The sequence below is a fragment of the Coffea arabica genome, chromosome 4e (assembly GCF_036785885.1).
Source record: "Coffea arabica cultivar ET-39 chromosome 4e, Coffea Arabica ET-39 HiFi, whole genome shotgun sequence".
NCBI classification, from domain to species: domain Eukaryota; kingdom Viridiplantae; phylum Streptophyta; class Magnoliopsida; order Gentianales; family Rubiaceae; genus Coffea; species Coffea arabica.
The window spans coordinates 243377-265010 of record NC_092317.1 but is presented as its reverse complement, the minus strand read 5'-3'; the positions used below and the strand labels follow the sequence as shown (position 1 = coordinate 265010).

Here is a 21634-nt window from a genome sequence, read left to right as displayed (position 1 = left end):
ATCGAAGGGCATCAAAAGGCGAGTCAACTATTTCTTGAAAAGGACACTTGTCATTGACACTATAAAAAGTATATATGACGTTGTTACAACCAGAGTCACCTCTGAGCCCGCAGCCGCACGATGCTTATCCATGTTTTATGTTTCTTTCTATAAAATCCATTTGTATATATGTACTGTACATGCGAGGGTACAACAACAACATGATGCATGCATGAGATGATGACAAGAAGGGGTATGGCGGTTGGCAGTAGTATGTATTGCAACCAAAAAGTCGTCGTCTCCATGCAGCAGCAGTGGCTTTGGAACCGTATCAGCAAATGGACGCACTTATTTCTCTTACTTCATTCAACCGCAGAGATGACAAGCTAAGCCTTACGAGCAGCTACCAGTCGCTGATATGGCTTCGACAAAATTTTTGCCAGGGGAGTCTCCGGAACAGGGATCAATTTTCCAATAATAGCAAGGGGCCAGCTGTTTTAAAAGAAAGCATTAAAGAATCTGTCAAGGAAAATTTCTGAAAAGAAGCAAAGCAGTGTGATGCTTCAAGGCCTTCGGCTTTGGCCTCATATGAAGTGCATAATAAAAATGTCCATATTTCGTCCTCGTACACTCGCACTTTCTAGAGTGTAAAAACGCAAAAAGATGCCAGGCACGTATACCAACCTGAAGAGACCAATGGCAATTGAAACCAACCATAGTTTCCAATCGAGTCTGACGGTCGAAGCAAACTTCCCAAGGAACTCAACGATGATTATCTGCATACGAACAAAACACAAGTCACTTTAACGACAAGAACTGCAAAAGAGATTAACAACACCACCGATGTCTGTAACGAAATGTGCCCCCTCACCTGAAGTACTAAAGTAGTTCCTACAATCCCCGTGAAGAGGTGGTTTTTCGTCACACCAGTAAACACATTGAACTCCTCTGGCTTTCGAGCGTTGAACTCATTGCATATCTGTAATTGAAACTGCTAGTTAGAATTCCATGCTTTGCTAACATTTGTAACTTGATTTGAAATGGCAAAGAGAGCCAGTGATGGCGATGGACACAGGTGTAGTTTACCTGTCTACTGTTTTCTGATTTAATCCAATAACAAGAGTGCCATATACCATATTCCAGGATTTCTAAACCATTTTACCAAATTGTTTATCCACTCATTTAAGGATGGCAGAGACACTTACTTGGCAGAGGACAAATGCATTGAATATCAGAGTATTCTTGACCATGTTGGCATGTCCTGTGTCATCATGCTTCAGGTTAAGAATACTCTTTCCGCAGAAGTGAAGAACAAGGAGGACTCCAACTTGATACAACGCCTGGAATGCCATATAAAAAAATGAAAAAAATGTCAAAATGGACAAGGTAATTAGCTGCTATTCCTGTTTCAACAACAAGGCAAGTGACCTGTATGCTCAAGTTCCTCCACATGATATTTGTCACCAAAGGTTCCCTGTAGATATTTCAATGAAAAGAGAGAAGTTCACGCAGTCAGTGTTACCCACATTCACAAATTATGGACCGCCTTAATTCATAAGCTATTTTTGAACCAAAAGCTTTACATGTCATACTTAAGTAAAGGGGAAAAAAAGTTTCAACCTTCGACCAACAGGTGTTCTGTGCATAAGATGATCGGTTGGTGGCTCAGTGGCCAAAGCCAATGCTCCTAGAGTATCCATGATGAGGTTAACCCACAAAAGCTGCATCAAAGAAGAAAGTGTGTATTATGACATGCTGAGAAAGAACTCGTTAATAAATGAAAATTACAGGACCATAGTCTTGTATCTATGTAGATTAAGAATCCAAGCACCAAAATAAAAAAACATGAATTTTTACTGTATTTGATTCAAAAGCAAAACATTTCCATTTTTTCTTCTTTCCTTTCAAAAAAGACAGGATATAATGTATATGATTTCATTGAAACATTCAACTGGAAAGACATTATAGCATCTAGATATGTCTACTGTATGCATCTCATGGAGACAAGACAATAACATAAATGTCATATACTCATGTCCCAATAGTACGGGCAGACCTGCACTGTATTCAGAGGAACATCGCCAGAAGATACAGCTGCCACAACATTAATGACAAGTGCTGCAACATTAACAGTGAGCTGGAACTGGATAAATTTCTGAATATTTGCATATACAGAACGACCCCAGCGAACAACCTGCAAGAGAAAAATGGAAGCAGAATGACAAGGAGTCTCTTATAAGCCCTAATATACAACCATAAACAAGTTGAAGGAAAATATTACTTGCACATGATAAATGTAAAAATTCTCAGCTAGGAGATTAGTAGGTTTGACCAAGGGGGAGCTTAAGTTTCAGCTCCTTAGGAGCTCTGAGATCATTTGTCAGTCACACTAAATTTTGGTCCACTTCACGGGATCCTCACCTTTCTGAAGCCTTGTTATCGGCTTAATAATGCAATAACTTCTTTCACGAGCTTTTTTTTTTAGTAAAATTGAGATAGCTTTTATTAAGATCAGAAAAGAGAGATTACACACAGAGGATCAAACCTCAGCTTTACACGTATACATTTCACAAACTTAGATAAACCATGAAAGCAAAACATTCCTTAGAAAGTGTATACATAGAGAACTGACATAAGTTTGCACTTATTCCGACTATTGCTATCACGAATATATTGGTTATGAACTTGTTAAGCAGAGAAAGGAACTTCACATGTACCAACTTTTTTTGCCAAAAAACTTGAATATTTGTCAGAAATTAACCTGCAATATAGCTTAGGAAATGGGAATGTCCTAAACTTGACCATTTTTTATCACTGTCGATGGAAGTCCATTGGTAACCATGACATTCGAAGTTGAGAAATGACATGAAGAATTCTGTTGTATAGCGAGAGGTCAGGAGGAAGAATGGATATCAATACAATAGAAGATCCACTACATAATGACTTTCTTATCCAATTATTAACTTTTCTAGAGTTTTAAAATTTCTTTTATAACAAAATTGAGCCTTGTTCATCACTCTTCAGCTGCCTTGCTCTCAAGCTTTATAAGTTAAGACAACAGAAATTGACATTTACTTTACTTTCTTTATGCATATAGACAATGAGAGAACAATAATTTCCACACGAACAGGCCAAGCATTCAACATCATCAATAAAATCTGTGAAAACTCAACATATTTCTCCTCTGGTCCATCACAATTATTGTAACATGCTTGGAGCAAAAATACGAGCAGCAAATTGATTTACAACATCCCCAATATGCATAAAGCAGACGCAGACACAGACCACAAAGACAAATCTTGAAGGATAAATTTGTTCTTTTCTTCAGATAATGAAAATCAATTTCTGATGCTAACCTTCACAACAGAAGCAAAATTATCATCCAAGATAATGATGTCAGAGCTTTCTTTTGCAACTTCAGTTCCTTGGATGCCCATGGCTAGACCTATATCAGCCTAGATCATAGGTAGGAAAAAACGTCATAATCAGTTAAAAGCATTATACTGAATAATAAAGAAAGTGAGGACAGAGGAAAAATAACATATGGATGACTATAAAGAACAAAATGATGATAAAAGCAAAAGCAATTAGGTGCAAAAAAGGGCTTAATTTAACAGAAATTTCTAGATGATTTTTTAGAACAATATTGTTCATAGGGAATTCAACTAGGAAGTTTGTTCGGCTCTTTCACATACTTAATCTACCACAACAATAAACCAACCATGTTAAGTGTGAAACTTAAGTTTCAAAATGTTCTTATCCTTGTCGGATTTCAAGCATATGTTAAAAAGTGACAAATTAAATTATCAGCTTCTCTTGCACTGAAATCCAACACTCTGAAAATCATAAGAAGAGGTAAAGATATCTGATTACGAAGAAGAGGTTGGATCATCCCCTGTTCATGTACCAGGAGCTCTAAAAGATGACCGTTTGAACAAAAGGCCAACATGAAATGCACATCTATGACACCAAGCTGCCAATGCCAAGTCCCAGAACACCAGTGAGATTTGGAGAAACACAGAAGACTAACAAACCTCATGAAGTGCAGGAGCATCATTCGTTCCATCTCCCGTAACAGCAACAACTTCCCCTTGTTTACGTAGAGTTTGCACAAGTAAAAGCTTGTCACTTGGAGAAGACCTTCCCATGACCTAAAACAAAGATCACCTGTTAGCCTGTGACAGCTTCCATATTTGTATGATGAAAATGGAGCAGAAATAGTACTACAGTAATTTCGCGTTTAATACTCACTGATATAGCTTTTGCTATTTGTCCTCTCTCCATATCAGACATCTCCCTGAACGTTCTCCCTTCAATGATTATAGGCTCAATGGCATCTGCATCTGAAGTAAGGATTCCACACTCCAATGCAATTGCCTTAGCTGTTTGAAGGTTGTCTCCGGTAACCATTCGCACCTAAAGTTTAACAAACACCCAGATTTAGTAGAGTTAGTCATCACATCAGTAATCAACTCTGACCAAGTACAATAGGTGGAGAACAAGGAGAGCAAGGAAAAAAATTTTTTTTTTTTTTGTGGGTAGTAAACATGAGTCAAAGGCTTTTAGACAATGAACATTTGGCAAAAAGTTTCCCTTAGATAACTAACACATAAACCTATGAAAAATGATGTCCAAAATTTCAAAAGCAATAAAAGAAATGTGAACATTTTCTGATTTGACATCACCTTAGACCTTTCATATGTATCCAAACAGGTAGTATACTGTAATGATTATGCTAATATTTAAATGACATTAGTCCATTAATAAACTAATTGTGCAACAAAAATAACAAAAGGAAACTAGTTTGTATTTTACCTTTGATAGAATTGAAATGGCTTCTGAGTCTATGATAAGTCTTTATGAGATAAAGAAGAAGTGAAACACTTATGAAGCAAACTATAAGCTAGGTAGATGTTAGATCGTTGTAAACTTGAGGCTTCGACAAAGAGTTCAGTGCTGCCAACATGCCTCATAGTAACCAACACAAATAAAAACAAGATAACTTGTAAAGTGCTTAAAAATTGTCTGAGGATCCCTGTGCCAATGTCCAAGCATGACTGAACCTATTCCCACAAAAAAAAAAGGAAAAAAACACAGGCACACACACATGCACACAAACACACATACACAAAGGGAAAGTTAATGTTTTATTTTCATTGCTATTTAGTGACAAGAAAATCCATCAGAGTGCACCCTCCACTTAATTTCATATATAAAGGAAAAATTTTCAAACAAAAGAAAAATTACCTTAACACCAGCATCCGTGCAAAGTTTCACAGCATCCTTGACACCAGGCCGACAAGGATCCTGTGCAGAGATTTAATACTCAGCCCTGTGGCTACTAATTTAACAAATCAATAATTGATGATAAAAATAATGAAGGATTAAATAACACACACACACACATGTAAATATACTTTTTGAAAGGAAAAGACCTTGAGAGAGCAGCTCCTAATTACTCTGTTTTATCCTTGGCTACAATAAAATATGTAAACACGTAAATGACATACAGCATGATAGCCTTTCATAATGTGTACCTTTATACCAACAATGGCAAGCAGAATGAGCCCATCTTCAGGTAAAACCCATCCTGCAAGCTGTTCTTCATCTGTAGGAACCTTCTCTACTTCACATTTTCTATATGCAATTGCAACACATCTCAAGCTTTTCGCCGCCATAGTTTCTATTGCACTCTTGAAGAATTCCTGTCAGGGATATACTCTTTCAGCAAGCAGCATTGTCCTTACATATTAGACCCTTCCTTATATTTTTCACAATCATCACAGTTTTTGGAAATAAGGAAAACAATGGTTGAATAATTTTTCACAATAGGCCTTGGAATTAACAGAATCTTCTTAGTGCTTTTTTCTTTTTGAAATTGACTGCAGACTTGTTTATGTTAACTAACGAAATCAAGTTTATCTGACCTTATCCTGGTCAATGGACTGCAAGCGGCCATTTATGTCAAGGTACTCAGTACACGAGTCTAGAATTATTTCGGCTGCTCCCTTCCAGTGTATGTGGACTTCAGAGTTACTCTGACGAACAATAGTGAGGAAAATCCTTGTCAAATAACAATTAACTAAAATGGCACACCATATTATAAAAACGACCATGACAATGACCATCAGTAGATCTAATGAACCAGATGATCTGGCAATCGTAAATAATCATTAGAACTGCTCCTACTAGATTGCATACAGCATCCTTTTTTGTCAAAAGAATCTCATAATTAGAAGGTCTAAACAAGCATCCACATTGGAAGAAAAAATTATAATTTGCAGCAATTCAGTTCCCTCAACAAAGATATGATGATCAGAAGTGTCCATATTATGTCCCTTAGTTCCTTGTCAGACAATTTTGATCAGAAAATAAGAAGTTCAGGAAAAGGATATAGCATAATACAGCTTCAACTTTTCTAACCAATATAATGAGTTATCAGTTGGAAAGCAATAAGAGGATGGTCAGAAACCAACTTCAAAGACTAAGTTGGCTTAAAAAGAGTTAACACAGAGAAACAAAATAAAAGGGCCTTAAATCAATCTCTTTGGGATGTCAGGTCCTTCCCAAATTTTGAACAATCGTTTGACTCTGTTTGCTTGTAACTGATGAACCGTGAAAGACTAATATTCATATTATCTCAAAACCGATGCTAACAAACAAAAGAAAACGAAATAGAATTACCTTTCCACGTACTGCAACACCTCCACATTTTTTGGTAGAATTAAATGGTGAAACATGGAGAACTATAGACTCCGATCTCACAACATCAAACTTCATCCCCAGCTGCAACCAGCATAAATGGAACAACAACGAACTTCAGGATCTATATCCCATCATATAATACCTAAGATAATACACCAGTAAAAACTACCTTGACAGCCCATGAAAGAATAGCCTTTTCTGTGGGAGAACCAGAAACCTCTACTCCACCATCCTGTAAATGTAAAGAAATGCAAAGACAATTATTATACATGAGAAACATATAAAACTTCACTGAATTATGGAAAATGAGGCAAAAACTTTGTTTTCCATGGGAAGAAGAAAACAAAAGATTCCCAATTGATTTCATTATTGTCAAAGTACCGTAGTTAAGAAGGTTATCGAGAAATGGATAATCATGTGCCACCTGAATGGCAAAACACTATTTAACTTAAAACTTTATTTTGCAATGGCTCTCGGTATCATTTTTCTCTACTTGCTAAATGAATATCTCTCGTCAAAATATTAATCTTAGGAAGAGGCTCCACACTCCCTTTAAACTTCAGAAGCTGACCTGCCTACAGCTGCCACCTTCGCAAATAAGAATGGAAGTATCTGTACCTTAGAGAGAAACACACTTCCTGCACTATTCTGTGATATGCCTTCATCTAGAAGAGATGAAACAACTGCATGAAGCTTCGATCCATCTTCGGGTGGATCCATCTTGTTTTTCCCAACATACGCCTCAACTACCGTCATCTGCAGTATGCAAAATTCTATCACTTTATCATAACGAGTAAACAGATGCCTAAAGGTCTTGATCTTAGCAAAAGCATGAACCAAAAACTGTGTGAAAAAGCCAACCTGATTCAGAGTTAATGTTCCAGTTTTATCGCTGCAGATGGTCGTTGCAGAGCCCATAGTTTCACAAGCAGAAAGCCTGCGCACCTGCAGACTAGTTGCTGTCAACAGTTCTATACTGAAGTAAGATTGGAGGTGGTAGAAGTGCACCAGGTTTTCATGTAAAAACAGGATGTAAAGAAACATACCAAGGCCTTATCAGCCATCATTTTCTTCATTGAATAAGCTAAGCTGTTAGCATTTCAAAGATCATAATCAATGACATTATAGTGCATAAGGGCTTTTCAGAGATGAACATTTTGTAAAAGTGCCTTGCATATTTTATAATACTTACGTCAAGGTAACTGCCAATGGTAGCCCTTCAGGAACAGCAACAACCACAATTGTGACCTACATGTAACTTCAAGAGTGAGCGCAAAAAAATAGGTACAAATGTGTAGACATGTAGAAAACAGCACTCACTGCAGCAGTGATTATTTTTATGACTCCATCAACTGTTTCACCAATGCTAGTCTTTCCTCGGACAAATTGAGTAGTTCCATCAGGATTTCTTGAATGCCCAGTGAAAAATCTGGAGAAGGTTCAATCAAGGTGGTTTAGCAGAATGTCCATGGGACCTATTCAAGCAAGGCACATTTGAAGCATGCAAGAAAAGATCACAATTGAGTTCCTAGACATCATGATTCCAGTTGCCTTGAGTTTTGTGTTTGAAAAATATTATCTTGTGTCAGAAGTACAATCTATTTAGCTCAAGTCAAACTTTCACTTTTTCTGGTTCACCAGCTGGTAACTTTTTGCCATTACATAAATGGCTTGGTTCATGGTTTCCTCAAAGGTTTTTTGGAGTGAAGAAGAGGAATTGGACAACAGAAATGCTTGAGTACCATCATTAGTGCCCGAGCAATCAATCGGTCAGCACCTAATTTCATTCAACAATAAACTCTTAAGCCAGAAAAGGTTTTCCTAAAAGAGAATCTTAAAATGTCAAGATTTACCACCTTGGCAAAATTCACAAGCTTCTTCAATTGAAACCATAGAAACATGTACTTGAGCCCTCTAACAAGTCAAAGCATGTGCAGAATTTGCAAACCTACTCATACTCTCCCATATCACAGGTCCAGTTTTTCTTTTTAAATTTAGTTTATAGAATGTTATTCCCATAAGACTGACAGGATTGAACTCACCTAGCCAGGAGAACAAGAAGTACCAACAGTGCCACAGTGAGCCCAACTATGCCAATAAATGTTGCAACCCCATTCAAGCGCACCTGTCACATGATATTGCCAACTGAATATATCAGTGATCACTTTATGCATGGTTTGAAGAAAAGAAGCAACATGTCGAACAAGAACCTGTAAGGGGGTTTCTTCTCCAGTATCCTCTGAAATGCTCGCCATCAACAATCCCCATTCAGTGTTGATTCCCACACTAGTTACCTAACATATTCCAATAATTGGCAAAACTTCATAGTTAGAGTTCAAGAGACAGTGTATTGCCATTGTTTTAGTCTAATCTGACCCACTATCAAATAGTGTTCCTAAGACAAGATATAATGGTTTAGATTGTTTGTTAAGTAAGCCACTAAGGGAAACTTCTCCAACATTTTTGATGAGGTATTTAATGGGAATCTTCAAGTATGTCTGGAAATCTGCAGCCACATATATTTGGACATGCACAAAAAAGATAACCTATCAAGTATAACAATCTCCATAAGCATGGAAAATTCAAGGACTTACATTACTTCTACTCCAATAACTTCCAGCAGAAGGGATCAGATAAATAGGGAAGCTGGTCAAAGATGATTTGTTTTCTTTTCTTTTTTTTTTGGTAAACTAACATAATGAAACACATTAAGACATCAAACGCATAGAAAAGCAAATTCAAATTTTCAAAAGCCCAAGCATCTATAAACCCTGGCTTATTACCAGCAGCATCATAAACATACTCCATATCGCTCCAAGAAGATAAATCCAGCATCTATAATCTAACATACTCAACTGCAAAAAAGGATGTTACATTACCAGCATTGTTCCAGCACCATCTGCTACCTTACAACCGGCCATCAAGAATGGAGATTTTTGGTCTTTGTGCATCTACAAAGCAATGTAATTCTTTAGGAGACCAACTTTGCAAAATATGTTACACAAGAAGATTTAGCCAGCTTACAATCTTGCTTTCCCCTGTCATGCTAGATTCATCGATGGCAAGAGAATGACCAACAATTAAAATACCATCAGCAGCGACCTAATAGAAGAAAACAAGAAATGATCAATGACCCCAAAGTGTTACGTCAAAGAAATAATTACTCATATTCACACCAGGCTACCTGATCACCAATTTTGAGAGGTACAACATCACCAACAACAATATCATATATAGATATCTTTTCTCTTCTACCACCCCTAATAACCTACAGAAATATTCATCACCAGTGAGCTCAAATATTATCTTTTTCATCTTAACAAAAGCAAATTTAGAAAGATAAGGACTCTTAACAATATGAATGCACTTGCCTCTACTTTTATATTCCTCTTTTCCTCATTTAAACTTTGAAACTGGAGAGACTGTCGGTAATCACTAGTTGCTGGGATGAAAATGAGAAAGCAAAAGAAAAGATTCATGTGAGGACAGAATATGGAAGTATAAGTTGTCACAAGAAGATTCTCTGTAAGTGTGAGATACCAAGTTCTTTACCACATAATCCTTTATTATCACTCTACACCATTAGAATTCAAACTTGAAGTCGATACTTATACAGTATGAATAAAAAGTTTCAACAAGACACAAACTGTACTAAAACTTATATGTTTGTGTGTCGGTGTGTGTAGATAGATCCATTACCTGTTACAAAAATAACAAGAAGAACGGCAAAAGTAATGCTTCCCCCATCATACCATCCTTCTTGTATGCCCTGCAACAATGAAAACTTAAATCAGGATGCTAATACTTAAATTTGCAATATTTACATTTCTATGCCATCTCTAGGATAATTTTTAAAGAAAGCTTATCCAACCAAGCCTGGGGATGAACATTATCACAGTCACCTCTGTTTTTATTCCGAGCGCCAATGATGCTATGGCAGCTATAATTAATATAATGAGGGTTAAATCTTGCCAAGCCTCCCAAAGGAACCTCTAAAAGATAATTCAGAAAGCAAAAGATCACAATTAGAGATTAGAGGTCAGTGGCCAACAGATTGATCAGAATTATAAAACCACTAATTAAAATTACTAAATTATTACCAAGAAACTCCGTCCTTTTTTCACAGGATATGTATTTGATCCAAAGGCATTCCTTCGGCTTAGGAGTTCATCGGCATCACCCCCAATTCCTGTATCCAGATTTGTTTTCAGCATCTCTGCTATCCCTTTGACCTAAGGAAATTGTAAGCACTGTTATAAGTAATGAGCAAAATTATGAAAAACAAACTCCAGACCAGAGTGGAAAAGACTTGAGAGTGACTTGCCTCTCCATATTGTTGTAGAGCAGAAGTATTCTGGTCCCTAGATATTGATGCCAGTTGTTCAAGTCCAATCCCATAATCACCATTTGGACATGGAGGAGCAACAGTGGCGCCTAAGACTAAGTGAACGACAAAAGCAATATCAAAATAAGAAGATAATACAAAATTTATCTTCTTTGCAACAAAATAGAGCGACAGAGAGCTTTAGAATATATTCATCTGTTATAAACACCACCGCAGAAGATTGCTTGTTTGCATAAATTTAAAGCACGAGTATGCACCACTGGACACTATAACATGACATCATAAAATAGGTAGTGGGACAGCAAGAGGCAACTTTGGATGTCCTTGTTACAAGTTCAATCTGTAAACCTCTGATTCCATGCATATGTTAATTTGGCTAAGAGTCCTTCATATCTTGTGATTTAGTTGCGAAACTTGTTAGATCAAGTAGGATAATCAACAGTGGTCATGGTGAATGCATCTTGAGTTGTGAGAATATAGATGGTTCCTTATTCATAGGTTTTGTTAGTGTAGATCAAGAAATCAAATTTTGAGTTCAATGTAGTTCCAAATGTTTCTTTATTTCGTTGCAAAAAGAATGCCATGGTCTATAGTAGCAATTGCAGGAGTGAGCAGGGCAACCTAACCATGTAGAGTTGACAGAAGCAGTAAGACTGAAGCCGCTTCTTATTCTTAATGCCCAGAATTTTACACTATCATTGAAGCACTTTATCCAAATTCTGAATCCATTATATGCATTTTTGTGTAGTGCAAGTGCAAATGCAAGTGTTGCAGTACCTCACAAGGTGACAAGTGCATTTAATTAGAGGACCATTTTCTTTTTTCCTTTTTTGATTGGAAAATCAAGAGTTTGATGAAAACTAAAGGGACAACGAGTATAGAAGAATAGCCTCTGGTAGAGGTAATATTACCAATTGCTCGCTGGCCAGCCAATTTGAAGAGCAATGCAGCCTAAAAGACAATAGATAGGTGAAAATCAGCAGATTTTATATAACAAAGTTTAATCGGGAAGCATTTCTTTTTGTCCTTTTTTTTTTAAAAGTAAATTATTATGGGCATTACTCTTATGACTTGAGCATGTGCTCTGATCATCCTCCTCCTTTGTTCCTTCTCTTCTTCTTTTTTCAAATCCAACGTATAACGGAATCGGCGTGAAGCATTGAGCACAAGTGATGCTTGCTGCAAAACAACAAGAAAATCAATTCAAAATAAAATCAGAGGAGAAGAGCATTGTCTAAATGATCTGCTAGCCAGCTTGATTACGGGAAAGAGGAAAAAAAATTCGGGTTATCATTTTTCAAATTGAAGCTGATCATGACACAAAGCATGGAGTTAAAAAAGAGAAAAAAAAAGGGGTTGTAACACCATATTAATATAGCTTAAGATGTAAGGTTGAGCAGAAAGAGAATGTAGGTTGATTTGGCATGAGGCAGAGAACCAGTTTGACATGCAAATTACTATGGACACATTTCGTGCAACCGAAACACACTGACATGCCAAATAGCAACCTGCTTTCTTTCTTTTTCTTATTAATTATGTTTTTTTTTTCAGAAACCAAAAGAAATGGAATGATGCACCTGAACTTAAAAAGAGGTAGGACTTTTGAAACAAAAGAAGCGAAATGAATAATGGTTGCCTCCTGAGTCCTGACAGTAGTTGAATGCGAGCGAAAGGAATAATGGTTGCATCTGATGTTTTGAACATAAACCGTTGTTGAATGCGAATTTTGGATTGAGTTATCATTGGACAAGCAATATGACATGAAATGCTAGGTGATTTGGCAGATTGATCAAAATTGGAAAACTATGGAATTCAATATTACCATCACAAATCAATAGATAGGGAACAAAATAAACACCAAATTATAGAGAGAGAATATGGCATTACAAAGCAAGTGTGAGAATGCAAGGTGGATAATTCATGGTGAGAAAGAGAGAGAGGTGAGGTCATCAAATGACACATATACAAGAAATGCAGGACGTCAGAGAGAAGAAATAGCCCAAAATGAGGTCATCATTAGCATGAGCGATGAAAAAGAGAGGAGGAGGAGGAGGAAAAGAAAATGGAAAGAGAAGGCGTGTAAAGAATAATAATGTGAAAAGAGAAGGTACCCTCCAGCGTTTGAGGGACTCGAGGGATGCGGTCTTGGTATTGGCAATGTCGAAGGGATCAGAGAAGCCATCGTCGTCGTCGTCGTCATGATGATGATTATCGTTATCGTGGGAGGGAAGCCACGATCCAGGACTAGGAGGCTGTCCAGAATGTGCAACAAGATGAATGCCGGCCTCGACATCATGTTCATGTTGTTGTGGATGCTGTCCAACATCCATTTTATTATTCTTCAAGGGAGGGGAGAAGGTGGTGGGAGATGGTGCATTGACATTGTTGTTTCCAGTCGTCATAATAAAGGAGGAGGGAGGAGGGAGGAGGGGAAAGGAATGAGGGAGAGTGGTATTGGGGCGGCCGCTTCTTGAACAGAGGACAAGGAGGAGCCACCACCAGCGCCACCCAGGTTTATAATATCAGAATTTAAACTGCCAGAATTGTGGCTTTTTGCTATTTACTTAAGATGGAAAATCATGGTAGGGGGAAAAGAGTGAATGAATGACAGAAATGAGAGAGAGAGAGAGAGAGAGAGAGCGGGGGGGAGAGGTGTGTCCTTGGTTGCAGGGCAAATGGAAAATGTGCAGATAGATAGATGTAGTGCAAATTGCTGTTCCTTTTTTTTACTAACTAACTAATGATGATATAATGAGACTCCCCTCCTCCTCCTCCTTTTCCTCTCTGAGCTGAGAAATAAGGAGAACTACGTACTAATCGACTAACTAACTAAGACAAGACATGACATGATATGGATCCATGCAGAGTGGTCGTGGGCGTGGTCGTGGTCGGTCATACACGATACACGACTTAGGAGACGAGGCTCCCACAAATTTGTTTTCTTAATTAGGCTTATTAATAACTACTCTACTACTAATAATATTGATTGATTGATTGATTGATTGATATTTAGTCCCGCATGTTTGTTGAATTTTTTTTGATGTTACTATTATTATTAGTAGTAGTAAGTCAAGTAAGTATTTGGTAGGTAAAATCATTGACTAGTACTAAGTATGTTTGTTTATGTTTTACATGGCATGGGTAGCTGCTGGCTAGGAAGGGAAGAGGCACTTCATGTTCATCCATTCATAAAATAGTAAAAAAATAAATAACCAGCGGATGACCGAATGATGCGGTGTGGTGCAGTCAGTGCAGCTAGCTAATTATACGCTCGACACTAGCTAATTAGCTAGCTTTTTCTGTATGGAGTATCCCAATTAGCTCAAGGATGGCAAAGAATGAAAATCATTAGTGCCAACAAGCAACTCATTGCCTTGCTAAAAGCTGGGAAAGGCGACAATCCGAATACTTGCCACACTGGTCGAAGACATAAATGTGTTAGCTAATCTGTTTCAAATGTGCTCTTTTGAGGCTATGAATATTAGTAATATGTCTTTAAGTAACCAAATTAGCCATTATGCCCTGAGCATACTTATGGATGAGGAGAGATTTTTTGGCCCTCCTTAAGTGTCAAGGTACACTTTGTAAAGATGCTTGAGCCTTTGCTCAAATATTGTACAGTTTGAGAATTTATAATATATCTTCTATCGTTTCCGGAAAAAAAAAAAAGAAAAAAAAAAAAAAAGATCAGACTCTCACGCACCCGCAGCTGCTCCAGCCTGCATGCACCCACACACCCGCTCCGCTCCCGTGGTGCCAGGCCCGTTGTTCAACTCGTTTCATTCATGGAAACATATACGCACCGCTACTCTACTTAACAGCGGAATGGGAAGTTTTCTAAAAAGCGCCACCTTTCTAAACATGACGGGACAAATACACTGCTTTCGTTTTTAATTGATGTTTTTTTTTTCCTTTTATCTTCTTTTTTTAATTATCTAATAATTATTCTAAATAATAATATAATATTTCAAATGATTTCCTTTCCAAAAAAATACACTAATTGTCTGTAACCTAATAGCTCAAAGAGTGCCTGTAAGGATAACATTTGTATAATCTAATAGTCTAAACATTTGTTTGTATGATCTAATCCACTCTGTTTTAGAGGATGAGAGGGGGGAGCGGGGAGCCATCTGCGCGTGATGGGCCAATTTGTTAGCTGATGAGCTGTATGCAGGAGTAAATAAATACCAATTTGTAGTAGTAGGGTAGAGCGAGTAATCTCAAATTCTCTAATTGACACCTAATAGTCATGGCGAGAGTCACGGCGCAAGTTACCACCACTACTCCGTTTTCAATTTTGGCAATGCGCACAGGCACAGCACAGCACACACGCCTTACTACTAGCTCCTCTCCTGCCTGACCAATTCCAACCAACAACCAAATCAGGGCTTGTAATTACTACTGTACTGTCTTCCTCATCACTTGGGAGTAGGGAGGAGTAATAAATTGGTTTTGTCTTTGTTAAAAAAAAAAAAAAAAAAAATCGGTTTTGTCTGTGGAGTTTATGATAATAAATTCAAAAAAACAAACCTCTAAAAATACATGCAATCTCAAATAACCCACCTGAAATAGCTCACATGGACTTTGAGCGGGTATTGGGCTGATTAGAAGGCCGTAGCCCCTCAGGCTCAGGCATCATCATCATCATCATCTAGTGTCCTCCTTGACCCAAACCTTGGTTGGGCCGATATTAATGGAGGAGACCCCGACCCACTGCTCTCCGCTAATGGATGGACGCGTGCTTCGGTGCTGCTATATACAGGGGTGTGCATCGAATTCGAATTCGGTAATTCGGAAGTTTGAATTCGGAATTTTTCGAAATTTTGGTACCTGGTAATTCGACCGAATTCGATTTCGAATTCACCAATTCCGAATTCGAATTCGTACCGAATTAAATTCGGAATTCGGTAAATTCCGATTTCACCGATTTCACCGAATTCGGAAAAATTTATATATTATTATATAATATAAAATTTATAATAATATATAATATTATATAATATTATATAAATTTTATATTATATTATATTATATTATATAAATTTTATATTATATTATATAGTATAAATTTTATATTACATGTATAAAAAATATATTTATATATTAAAAACGAATTTGAAATCGAAATCGGAATTCGAATTCCGATTTCGAATTGTGAATTCGAAATCGGAAATTCCGATTTGAAAAACTCCATTACCGAATTCGAACCAAATTCGAAATATATGAATTCGGAAAATCCGAATTCGATTCCGATTTCCGATTTACCGATTTCGAAAATTCCGAATTCAATTCGAATTCGGTCGGTAAATCGGAATTTTTCGATTTTGCACACCCCTAGCTATATATATCGTCTTCTCCTCTGCCCTTTTTTTTTTTTATTATTATTATTATGCAATACAATAATAATGATTAATATCCACAGCTGCTGCTTGTATTTGTTCATCCATTGATATAATTAATTAATAACCTCAATGATCATAGAACCGAAGATGTGGTGCAGAATTACTCTACTATTATGAAGAAGAAGATGCGGTGCATCATATACCTCCTCGGTTTTTTTCCAAAAAAAAAACACTCCAAAATTACCGCTTTTAGGGTCACAAAAAACTCTACCATCACTGAGTCACGCAGATGGGCCAATTGGATTGTGAGCCTCAATGTCTACATGCTTTATGCCAGGGACAATTTCCTGTATTTCCTTTTCAAGCCGATCAACCTCACTGCCCAGCGCCGTCACCACTTCCTCACCTGCAATTCAATATGAATAATAGGTAGGATCCTTCTTTTGCCATTTCATATTTCCCACTTCGGAAGCCAAGGTTTGGCGATCAAGACACCCTCAGATTTTTAATCAATTATGCATACCATAGTTTGACATGATCTTCAGTAATGCCGCATCGTCCTTCTGCTCTGCAGCCTCTCTGAACTGTTTAAACCATGAGAACGGAATAAATTCGCATTAGCAAGACCTTGACCGAAGAAAACCATCCGCAATCCCCAAAGCAAGAAAGATCCAGGAGCAAGGAGGTGCATCATTAACTTGAATATATAGAGGAGGGAAGACCAAGGAAGCATACATGCTATACTTCAATTAAACTCTACTCCTACATAATTGCCAAGATACCTGTCTAGCCCAGTCTTCACGTCCTGCTCTATCCAAATAATTTTGCACCAGCACCACACCATTGAAATCTACAGCCACGTGGTGGTGCACGATTACATAAAAGGTAGGAACAACAAATTAACTGCATGTTTTTGTCCATCAGAGAAAAGAAGAAGAGTCGGTAACAATGCAAGGAAACAAAAGCATGCTCTTACCTATTTCAGCCTTAAACCTAAAAAATCCAGGCCCAATAACCTCGCTTTTGCAATCATAGACGGCATCTACCACCTGTGGCAATCACCGTATCATAAGCAGACACTATACGATTTCTAAAGAGTGAGGCAAAGCATACCGTATCATTTTTCAAGAACTGCAGAACTCTTTCCATGTCATTGTTATCAATTGCTCTACCAATCAATGCATGCCGGTTCCGCTGAATCAGAAATATAGCCACCTGCATAATATACACACGATATGATGAACTTGACCTTTTCACAAACAGTACACTACGTAATAAGTCCACTATGCAGAAAATATAGCCATATATATATATATATGCACATGGAGAATAAAGAAACACAACTATCATTCTTGGCTTTTTCAATTTTTTTTTCCTTGAAGCCTGACAAAAGAACCCTACGTAAATGTAATGTAGTGGATTAAATAAAGCCAAGTGATTTAGGGTTCTTGCTCCTCATCTTAGAATGAGAGCTCCAATTCTCACTCTCCCACTAGCCTTTCATCTTCATCCTTCCCACCTCTCCTCTTCTTAAAATGCTCCGATGAAGGCTTTACGCTTTATAAGGTGGATCAATTACTTCATCAGGATCAAACATAGCGCTTCATAGAATTTATCTCCTGAAATAAGCACCTCTAACTATTTTAAAAGATAGCCCCACCCACTCCCTCAAAACACTGTAGCAGTTGGGGCATCGTAATCATGTTAAAGAAGAGCCAAGGAACACGCCATCTAGCACAAGGTATACAGATACAGATAAGCCCATTTGTTAGATGTGCAGTGACATAACATAGCATTAACATCTATTTGCACACAATTATCCTCCTATCATAAGACTTCAGTGGCGCAGCAGGTGTTGCGCAAGTTTGTGGTTAAACCATTACTATATAGATTTGAGCCCAAGGATCATTTGAAAGGAAACCATTTGCACATAGCATACCATCCCGAGAAGATTTCCCACTATAATTGAGCCGATGGGATCATAAACCGGATTTCCAGTAGTATTTACTGCCACCAATGATGCAGCAGCAATGGCAAGGCCTGTAACAGCAGCACCGTCCTGCATGCCAGGGACAAAACCTACTTGATCATCAACCAAAACACTAAAAGGAAAGCTACAGCTTCTACAATTCATGACTAAAGAGCCTATCACCTCTGTCATGACTGCAACTGCTGTTGGATCATGACCACGCCAGATATAGTCCCTCACTTTCATTCCTTCAGCAGCTGCACCTTTCCTGACAGCACTTACGGCCACAAGAAGTGATGCACCTAAATGAATTTAAAGTCACTTCTAAGAAGCAAAAATCAAAAGGGAAAATGAAAACTTATTACGTAATTTTACCTTCGATAAGAAATGATCCACCAATCACTAATGCTGCATACTCAATATGTACAGGGGACTTGACAAGAATAGGAAAATATAGTCAATAAACTCCAGAACATGCGAAGATAAGAGATCATATTCAGAGTGCATTAACATTGAAGATTCCTCAACTCAAATCCTGACTAGTAATTACCTGAGAAGTCCACAAGTTTTGAATTCCATGAACAATAGTGGCACCAGAACCAAGACAGAAGATACCAACTGCGGAGATTAAAGACCAAACAAACCTTTCCTTGGAATAACCATACCTGAGATGACATATATTGAGCCAAGTTCAGAATTTTTTTGTCTTTTTTGCTTTTTGGCAAAATCCGTAAACTCTAAAATATTCAAAAACTATTGTTGGCAATGTGCTGATTCCATGATACAAATAAAACCAACTTCAAAAGTCAAACAAACAAATAAGCCATTCATTTCTTCATGTCTTCAACCAAGAAACTTATTTGTCTACTCGCTGTATTGTGTAACACCTAATTACATGAAATCAAGGGTACAACACTCAAAGTGCTTGACATTCATTGTTAGTACAGAAAAAAAATTGACCGAATTGCAGACTCTATTGGATATTTGACTGCATGGTCCAAAATGGAAAAGTCACTATACTGTTATGAAATCAGGCAATACACACAAATAGGGATTTCTTTTAGAACAATGGCATGAGGGAACTCACGGGTGGATTGCATCTGGGGCACGCTTTGAACTACTCAGACCATATGCCAGAAGCGCCTACAAGGTCAACATGAAGTAAGATTCTACATTCATTTTGGATGGGGTAACAAGTAACATGAAAGAAAGCAAAACAACTCATCCATGAACGAGGAAGAGGGATTTTTGTTGGGGTAGGGGGGAGGGGAAAGAGGAGTTTGGTATGTAATTACCTGATTTAAGAAGTCAGCAATAGAGTGTACAACTTCAGCCAGCATGACATGGCTTGAGGTAGCAAACCAGACACCAAACTTGAGAGAAAAGACAAGAAAGTTGCACCATAATGCTGTGGTGACTGCTCGCTGGCTAAAAAGAGAAGTCTCAGAAAGGCAAAGAGAGAAAATAGACCAAAAGATCATCGGGTGGAAAAAAGGGAACTTAAAAGGGCAACAATAGCTAGAAGGCAGTACCAGTAATTTATTCTTCTGAAAAAGCAGGAAACTAATGAGGTAAAGATAATGCCACAGTCAAGAATGTGCAAAGAGTAGATGCAAAAACTAAAAAATGTTAGCAAGCAGCAAGTACTAAAACGCAGCTAATGGCTAGAAATTCCGAAAGTGGCAAGTCAGGGAAACTCGGTTGTTCAGAAATATTTCCAGCAACGAGTGGGAAGGTATAGAGATGGGGAATGATGGAGCAGTAGGGAGCCCTGAGAATACCCGTGATCATCCACTTCAATCTTTATTCTTTTAGGTCTGGTAAAGAAACCTGTACACACCAGTTTTTGATATCAAGAAATAAACACCAGACGAAACTGAGCAACAAAGGTTTGATTTTTATTGGGAAAGTGAAAAAGTTTAAAAAAGAAAAGAAAAGTAACAAGAGGAACATATGGGTTGTGGGCTCACCGCGACTGAAGGTGAAGCAAGGATGGGGAATGGGATTAGAAGGGAAAGAAATTGAACTGGTGAATGACGAGGGAAGGAATCTGGGCGATGAAGAAGAAGAAGAAATTTGCCTAAAAAGACTCCGAGGGCTGGTGGTAAAATAGCGGACTTGACGACTTGAAAATAGGAGCTGCTGCTGCTGCGGCCGCGGCCGAGGAGGAGGAGGAGGAGCATGTTTATGGTGGGAATGATCAGCTCTTGGAAACTTGGCGTTGCTGTTGGAGCAAAAATGATGGTGCGGATGTGGGTGGGTGGCGTGGAGAGGAGATTTGTCTGCTTCCAACGAAGAGCGAAATGCTGATACAAAAATGTCCGGTAGGATTGGCAGGTAGGGTTTAGAAGTGAAGGGTTGATTGCGGCAGTGGCAAAGGCGAGAGAGAAAATGGGAGGAGGAGGAAGAGGTTCGCATTTCACTTGTCAAATCTCAAAACAGCTAAAATCTTTGTAATCAGATCAAAAGTGGAGACTGGAGACTGGAGGCTGGAGACTGGAGAGGAGGGCCGCTTATGGTTGCCCTCAAGTGCTGCTGCTTACGCATACGGGCTAGTACCATTACTACTAATTCCTCTGCTCTGCGAATTCAATGCAAATTACTACTCGTACATGTTTGTCTCTGTGGCGGGTAGGTGATGTTGTGGAATTTTAGAGGTGATTTCCTTCGATCCATCCCACAAATGCTTGCAAATGTTAGATTTTGATTAAGTAGTTGTGGTCGTTCTCCATGACGACGCTGAAGAGTGAAAAGGAGGAGGACATAGGTTCCGTATTCGTTCGCATTCTTCAACTCACAAATTGATCAAAGCCAGAGACTTTTTAAGGGGAAGGGAGCCCACGGCCACTCTGGCCGCCCCCACCCAGAGTCCAGTCCCGTTGGCCGTTGCCAGATGCATTTTTGCCTTGCCTTCACAGAATTACACAGAGTGTGCTGTTCCCTTTGTTTCTTTCTTTCTTAACCAAATAAAAAGTGAAAAAAGAGGAGGTCTTTACTTTCCCGTTCTGGAAAATCTTGCTGAGGATGATCAAACGTTGATTCTTTACTTCCTTCGCAGGTGCCTACAATGCCTTCCAACTACTGCTATACACTTTCTCATTTGTGTACTTAGATAGATATATAATAACCCTTTCAACTTCATTTTACGGGGTGTTACAACTTCATTACATTTCTGACTTTGTCTTTGTTGCCAGTCATGTTTTCTTTCAAAATGACAAGCCCAAAGCTTCATTCTAGAGACTAGCAACATCCACCCACCCACCCACCAGTCCCAATCGCCAATCAGCACAAGGG

The 21634-nt window shown here is 38.1% G+C and overlaps 2 protein-coding genes across 4 annotated transcripts; both read right to left on the bottom strand.

Annotated features, from left to right (window-relative positions):
• Nucleotides 1-30: 30 nt before the first annotated feature.
• LOC113742747 (calcium-transporting ATPase 9, plasma membrane-type) lies at nt 31-13690 on the bottom strand. The gene is made up of 33 exons (XM_027270688.2): nt 13141-13690; nt 12092-12208; nt 11941-11980; nt 11009-11124; nt 10785-10916; nt 10587-10676; nt 10384-10453; nt 10056-10126; nt 9869-9952; nt 9709-9786; nt 9564-9635; nt 8895-8978; nt 8727-8809; nt 8005-8113; nt 7877-7932; nt 7731-7773; nt 7546-7629; nt 7303-7440; nt 6854-6916; nt 6664-6765; nt 5907-6017; nt 5517-5684; nt 5227-5286; nt 4231-4395; nt 4014-4130; nt 3336-3434; nt 2036-2173; nt 1600-1700; nt 1408-1453; nt 1185-1319; nt 851-958; nt 664-755; nt 31-471 (listed from the first exon to the last, which is right to left on the bottom strand). Exons 1-33 carry the CDS (start codon nt 13429-13431, stop codon nt 366-368), a joined length of 3369 nt encoding a protein of 1122 aa, XP_027126489.1. The 5' UTR covers nt 13432-13690; the 3' UTR covers nt 31-365.
• Nucleotides 13691-16438: 2748 nt separating this feature from the next.
• LOC113742937 (metal tolerance protein C4-like) lies at nt 16439-21542 on the bottom strand. 3 transcript variants are annotated; one of them, XM_027270966.2, is made up of 13 exons: nt 20311-21542; nt 20122-20170; nt 19636-19768; nt 19428-19483; nt 18891-19005; nt 18716-18773; nt 18524-18642; nt 18311-18430; nt 17485-17586; nt 17348-17420; nt 17154-17221; nt 16895-16955; nt 16439-16777 (listed from the first exon to the last, which is right to left on the bottom strand). In XM_027270966.2, the coding sequence occupies exons 1-13, from the start codon at nt 20756-20758 to the stop codon at nt 16653-16655; spliced, it is 1527 nt and encodes a 508-aa protein (XP_027126767.1). In that variant the 5' UTR covers nt 20759-21542; the 3' UTR covers nt 16439-16652. The 3 variants fall into 3 exon arrangements, with proteins under 3 accessions (XP_027126767.1, XP_071902934.1, XP_027126768.1); XM_072046833.1 differs by having other exon boundaries at nt 19873-20170; nt 20311-20411; XM_027270967.2 differs by having other exon boundaries at nt 19636-19764; nt 20311-20397.
• Nucleotides 21543-21634: the final 92 nt, after the last annotated feature.

Bases quoted from the DNA above. Each gene is read 5' to 3' on its own strand.
- LOC113742937 (XM_027270966.2), bottom strand. From the start codon at position 20,758: ATGCGAACCTCTTCCTCCTCCTCCCATTTTCTCTCTCGCCTTTGCCAC. The intron at 19,769-20,121 runs GTATTCTCAGGG...TTCTCTTTTTAG, and splicing joins ATTGAAGTGGATGATCACGG to CCAGCGAGCAGTCACCACAG. The intron at 18,643-18,715 runs GTAAAATTACGT...AAATTCATTTAG, and splicing joins TGGATCATTTCTTATCGAAG to GTGCATCACTTCTTGTGGCC.
- LOC113742747 (XM_027270688.2), bottom strand. From the start codon at position 13,431: ATGACGACTGGAAACAACAATGTCAATGCACCATCTCCCACCACCTTC. The intron at 7,630-7,730 runs GTATGTTTCTTT...ACTAGTCTGCAG, and splicing joins TGATGGCTGATAAGGCCTTG to GTGCGCAGGCTTTCTGCTTG. The intron at 959-1,184 runs GTAAGTGTCTCT...TTTCAATTACAG, and splicing joins ATGCATTTGTCCTCTGCCAA to ATATGCAATGAGTTCAACGC.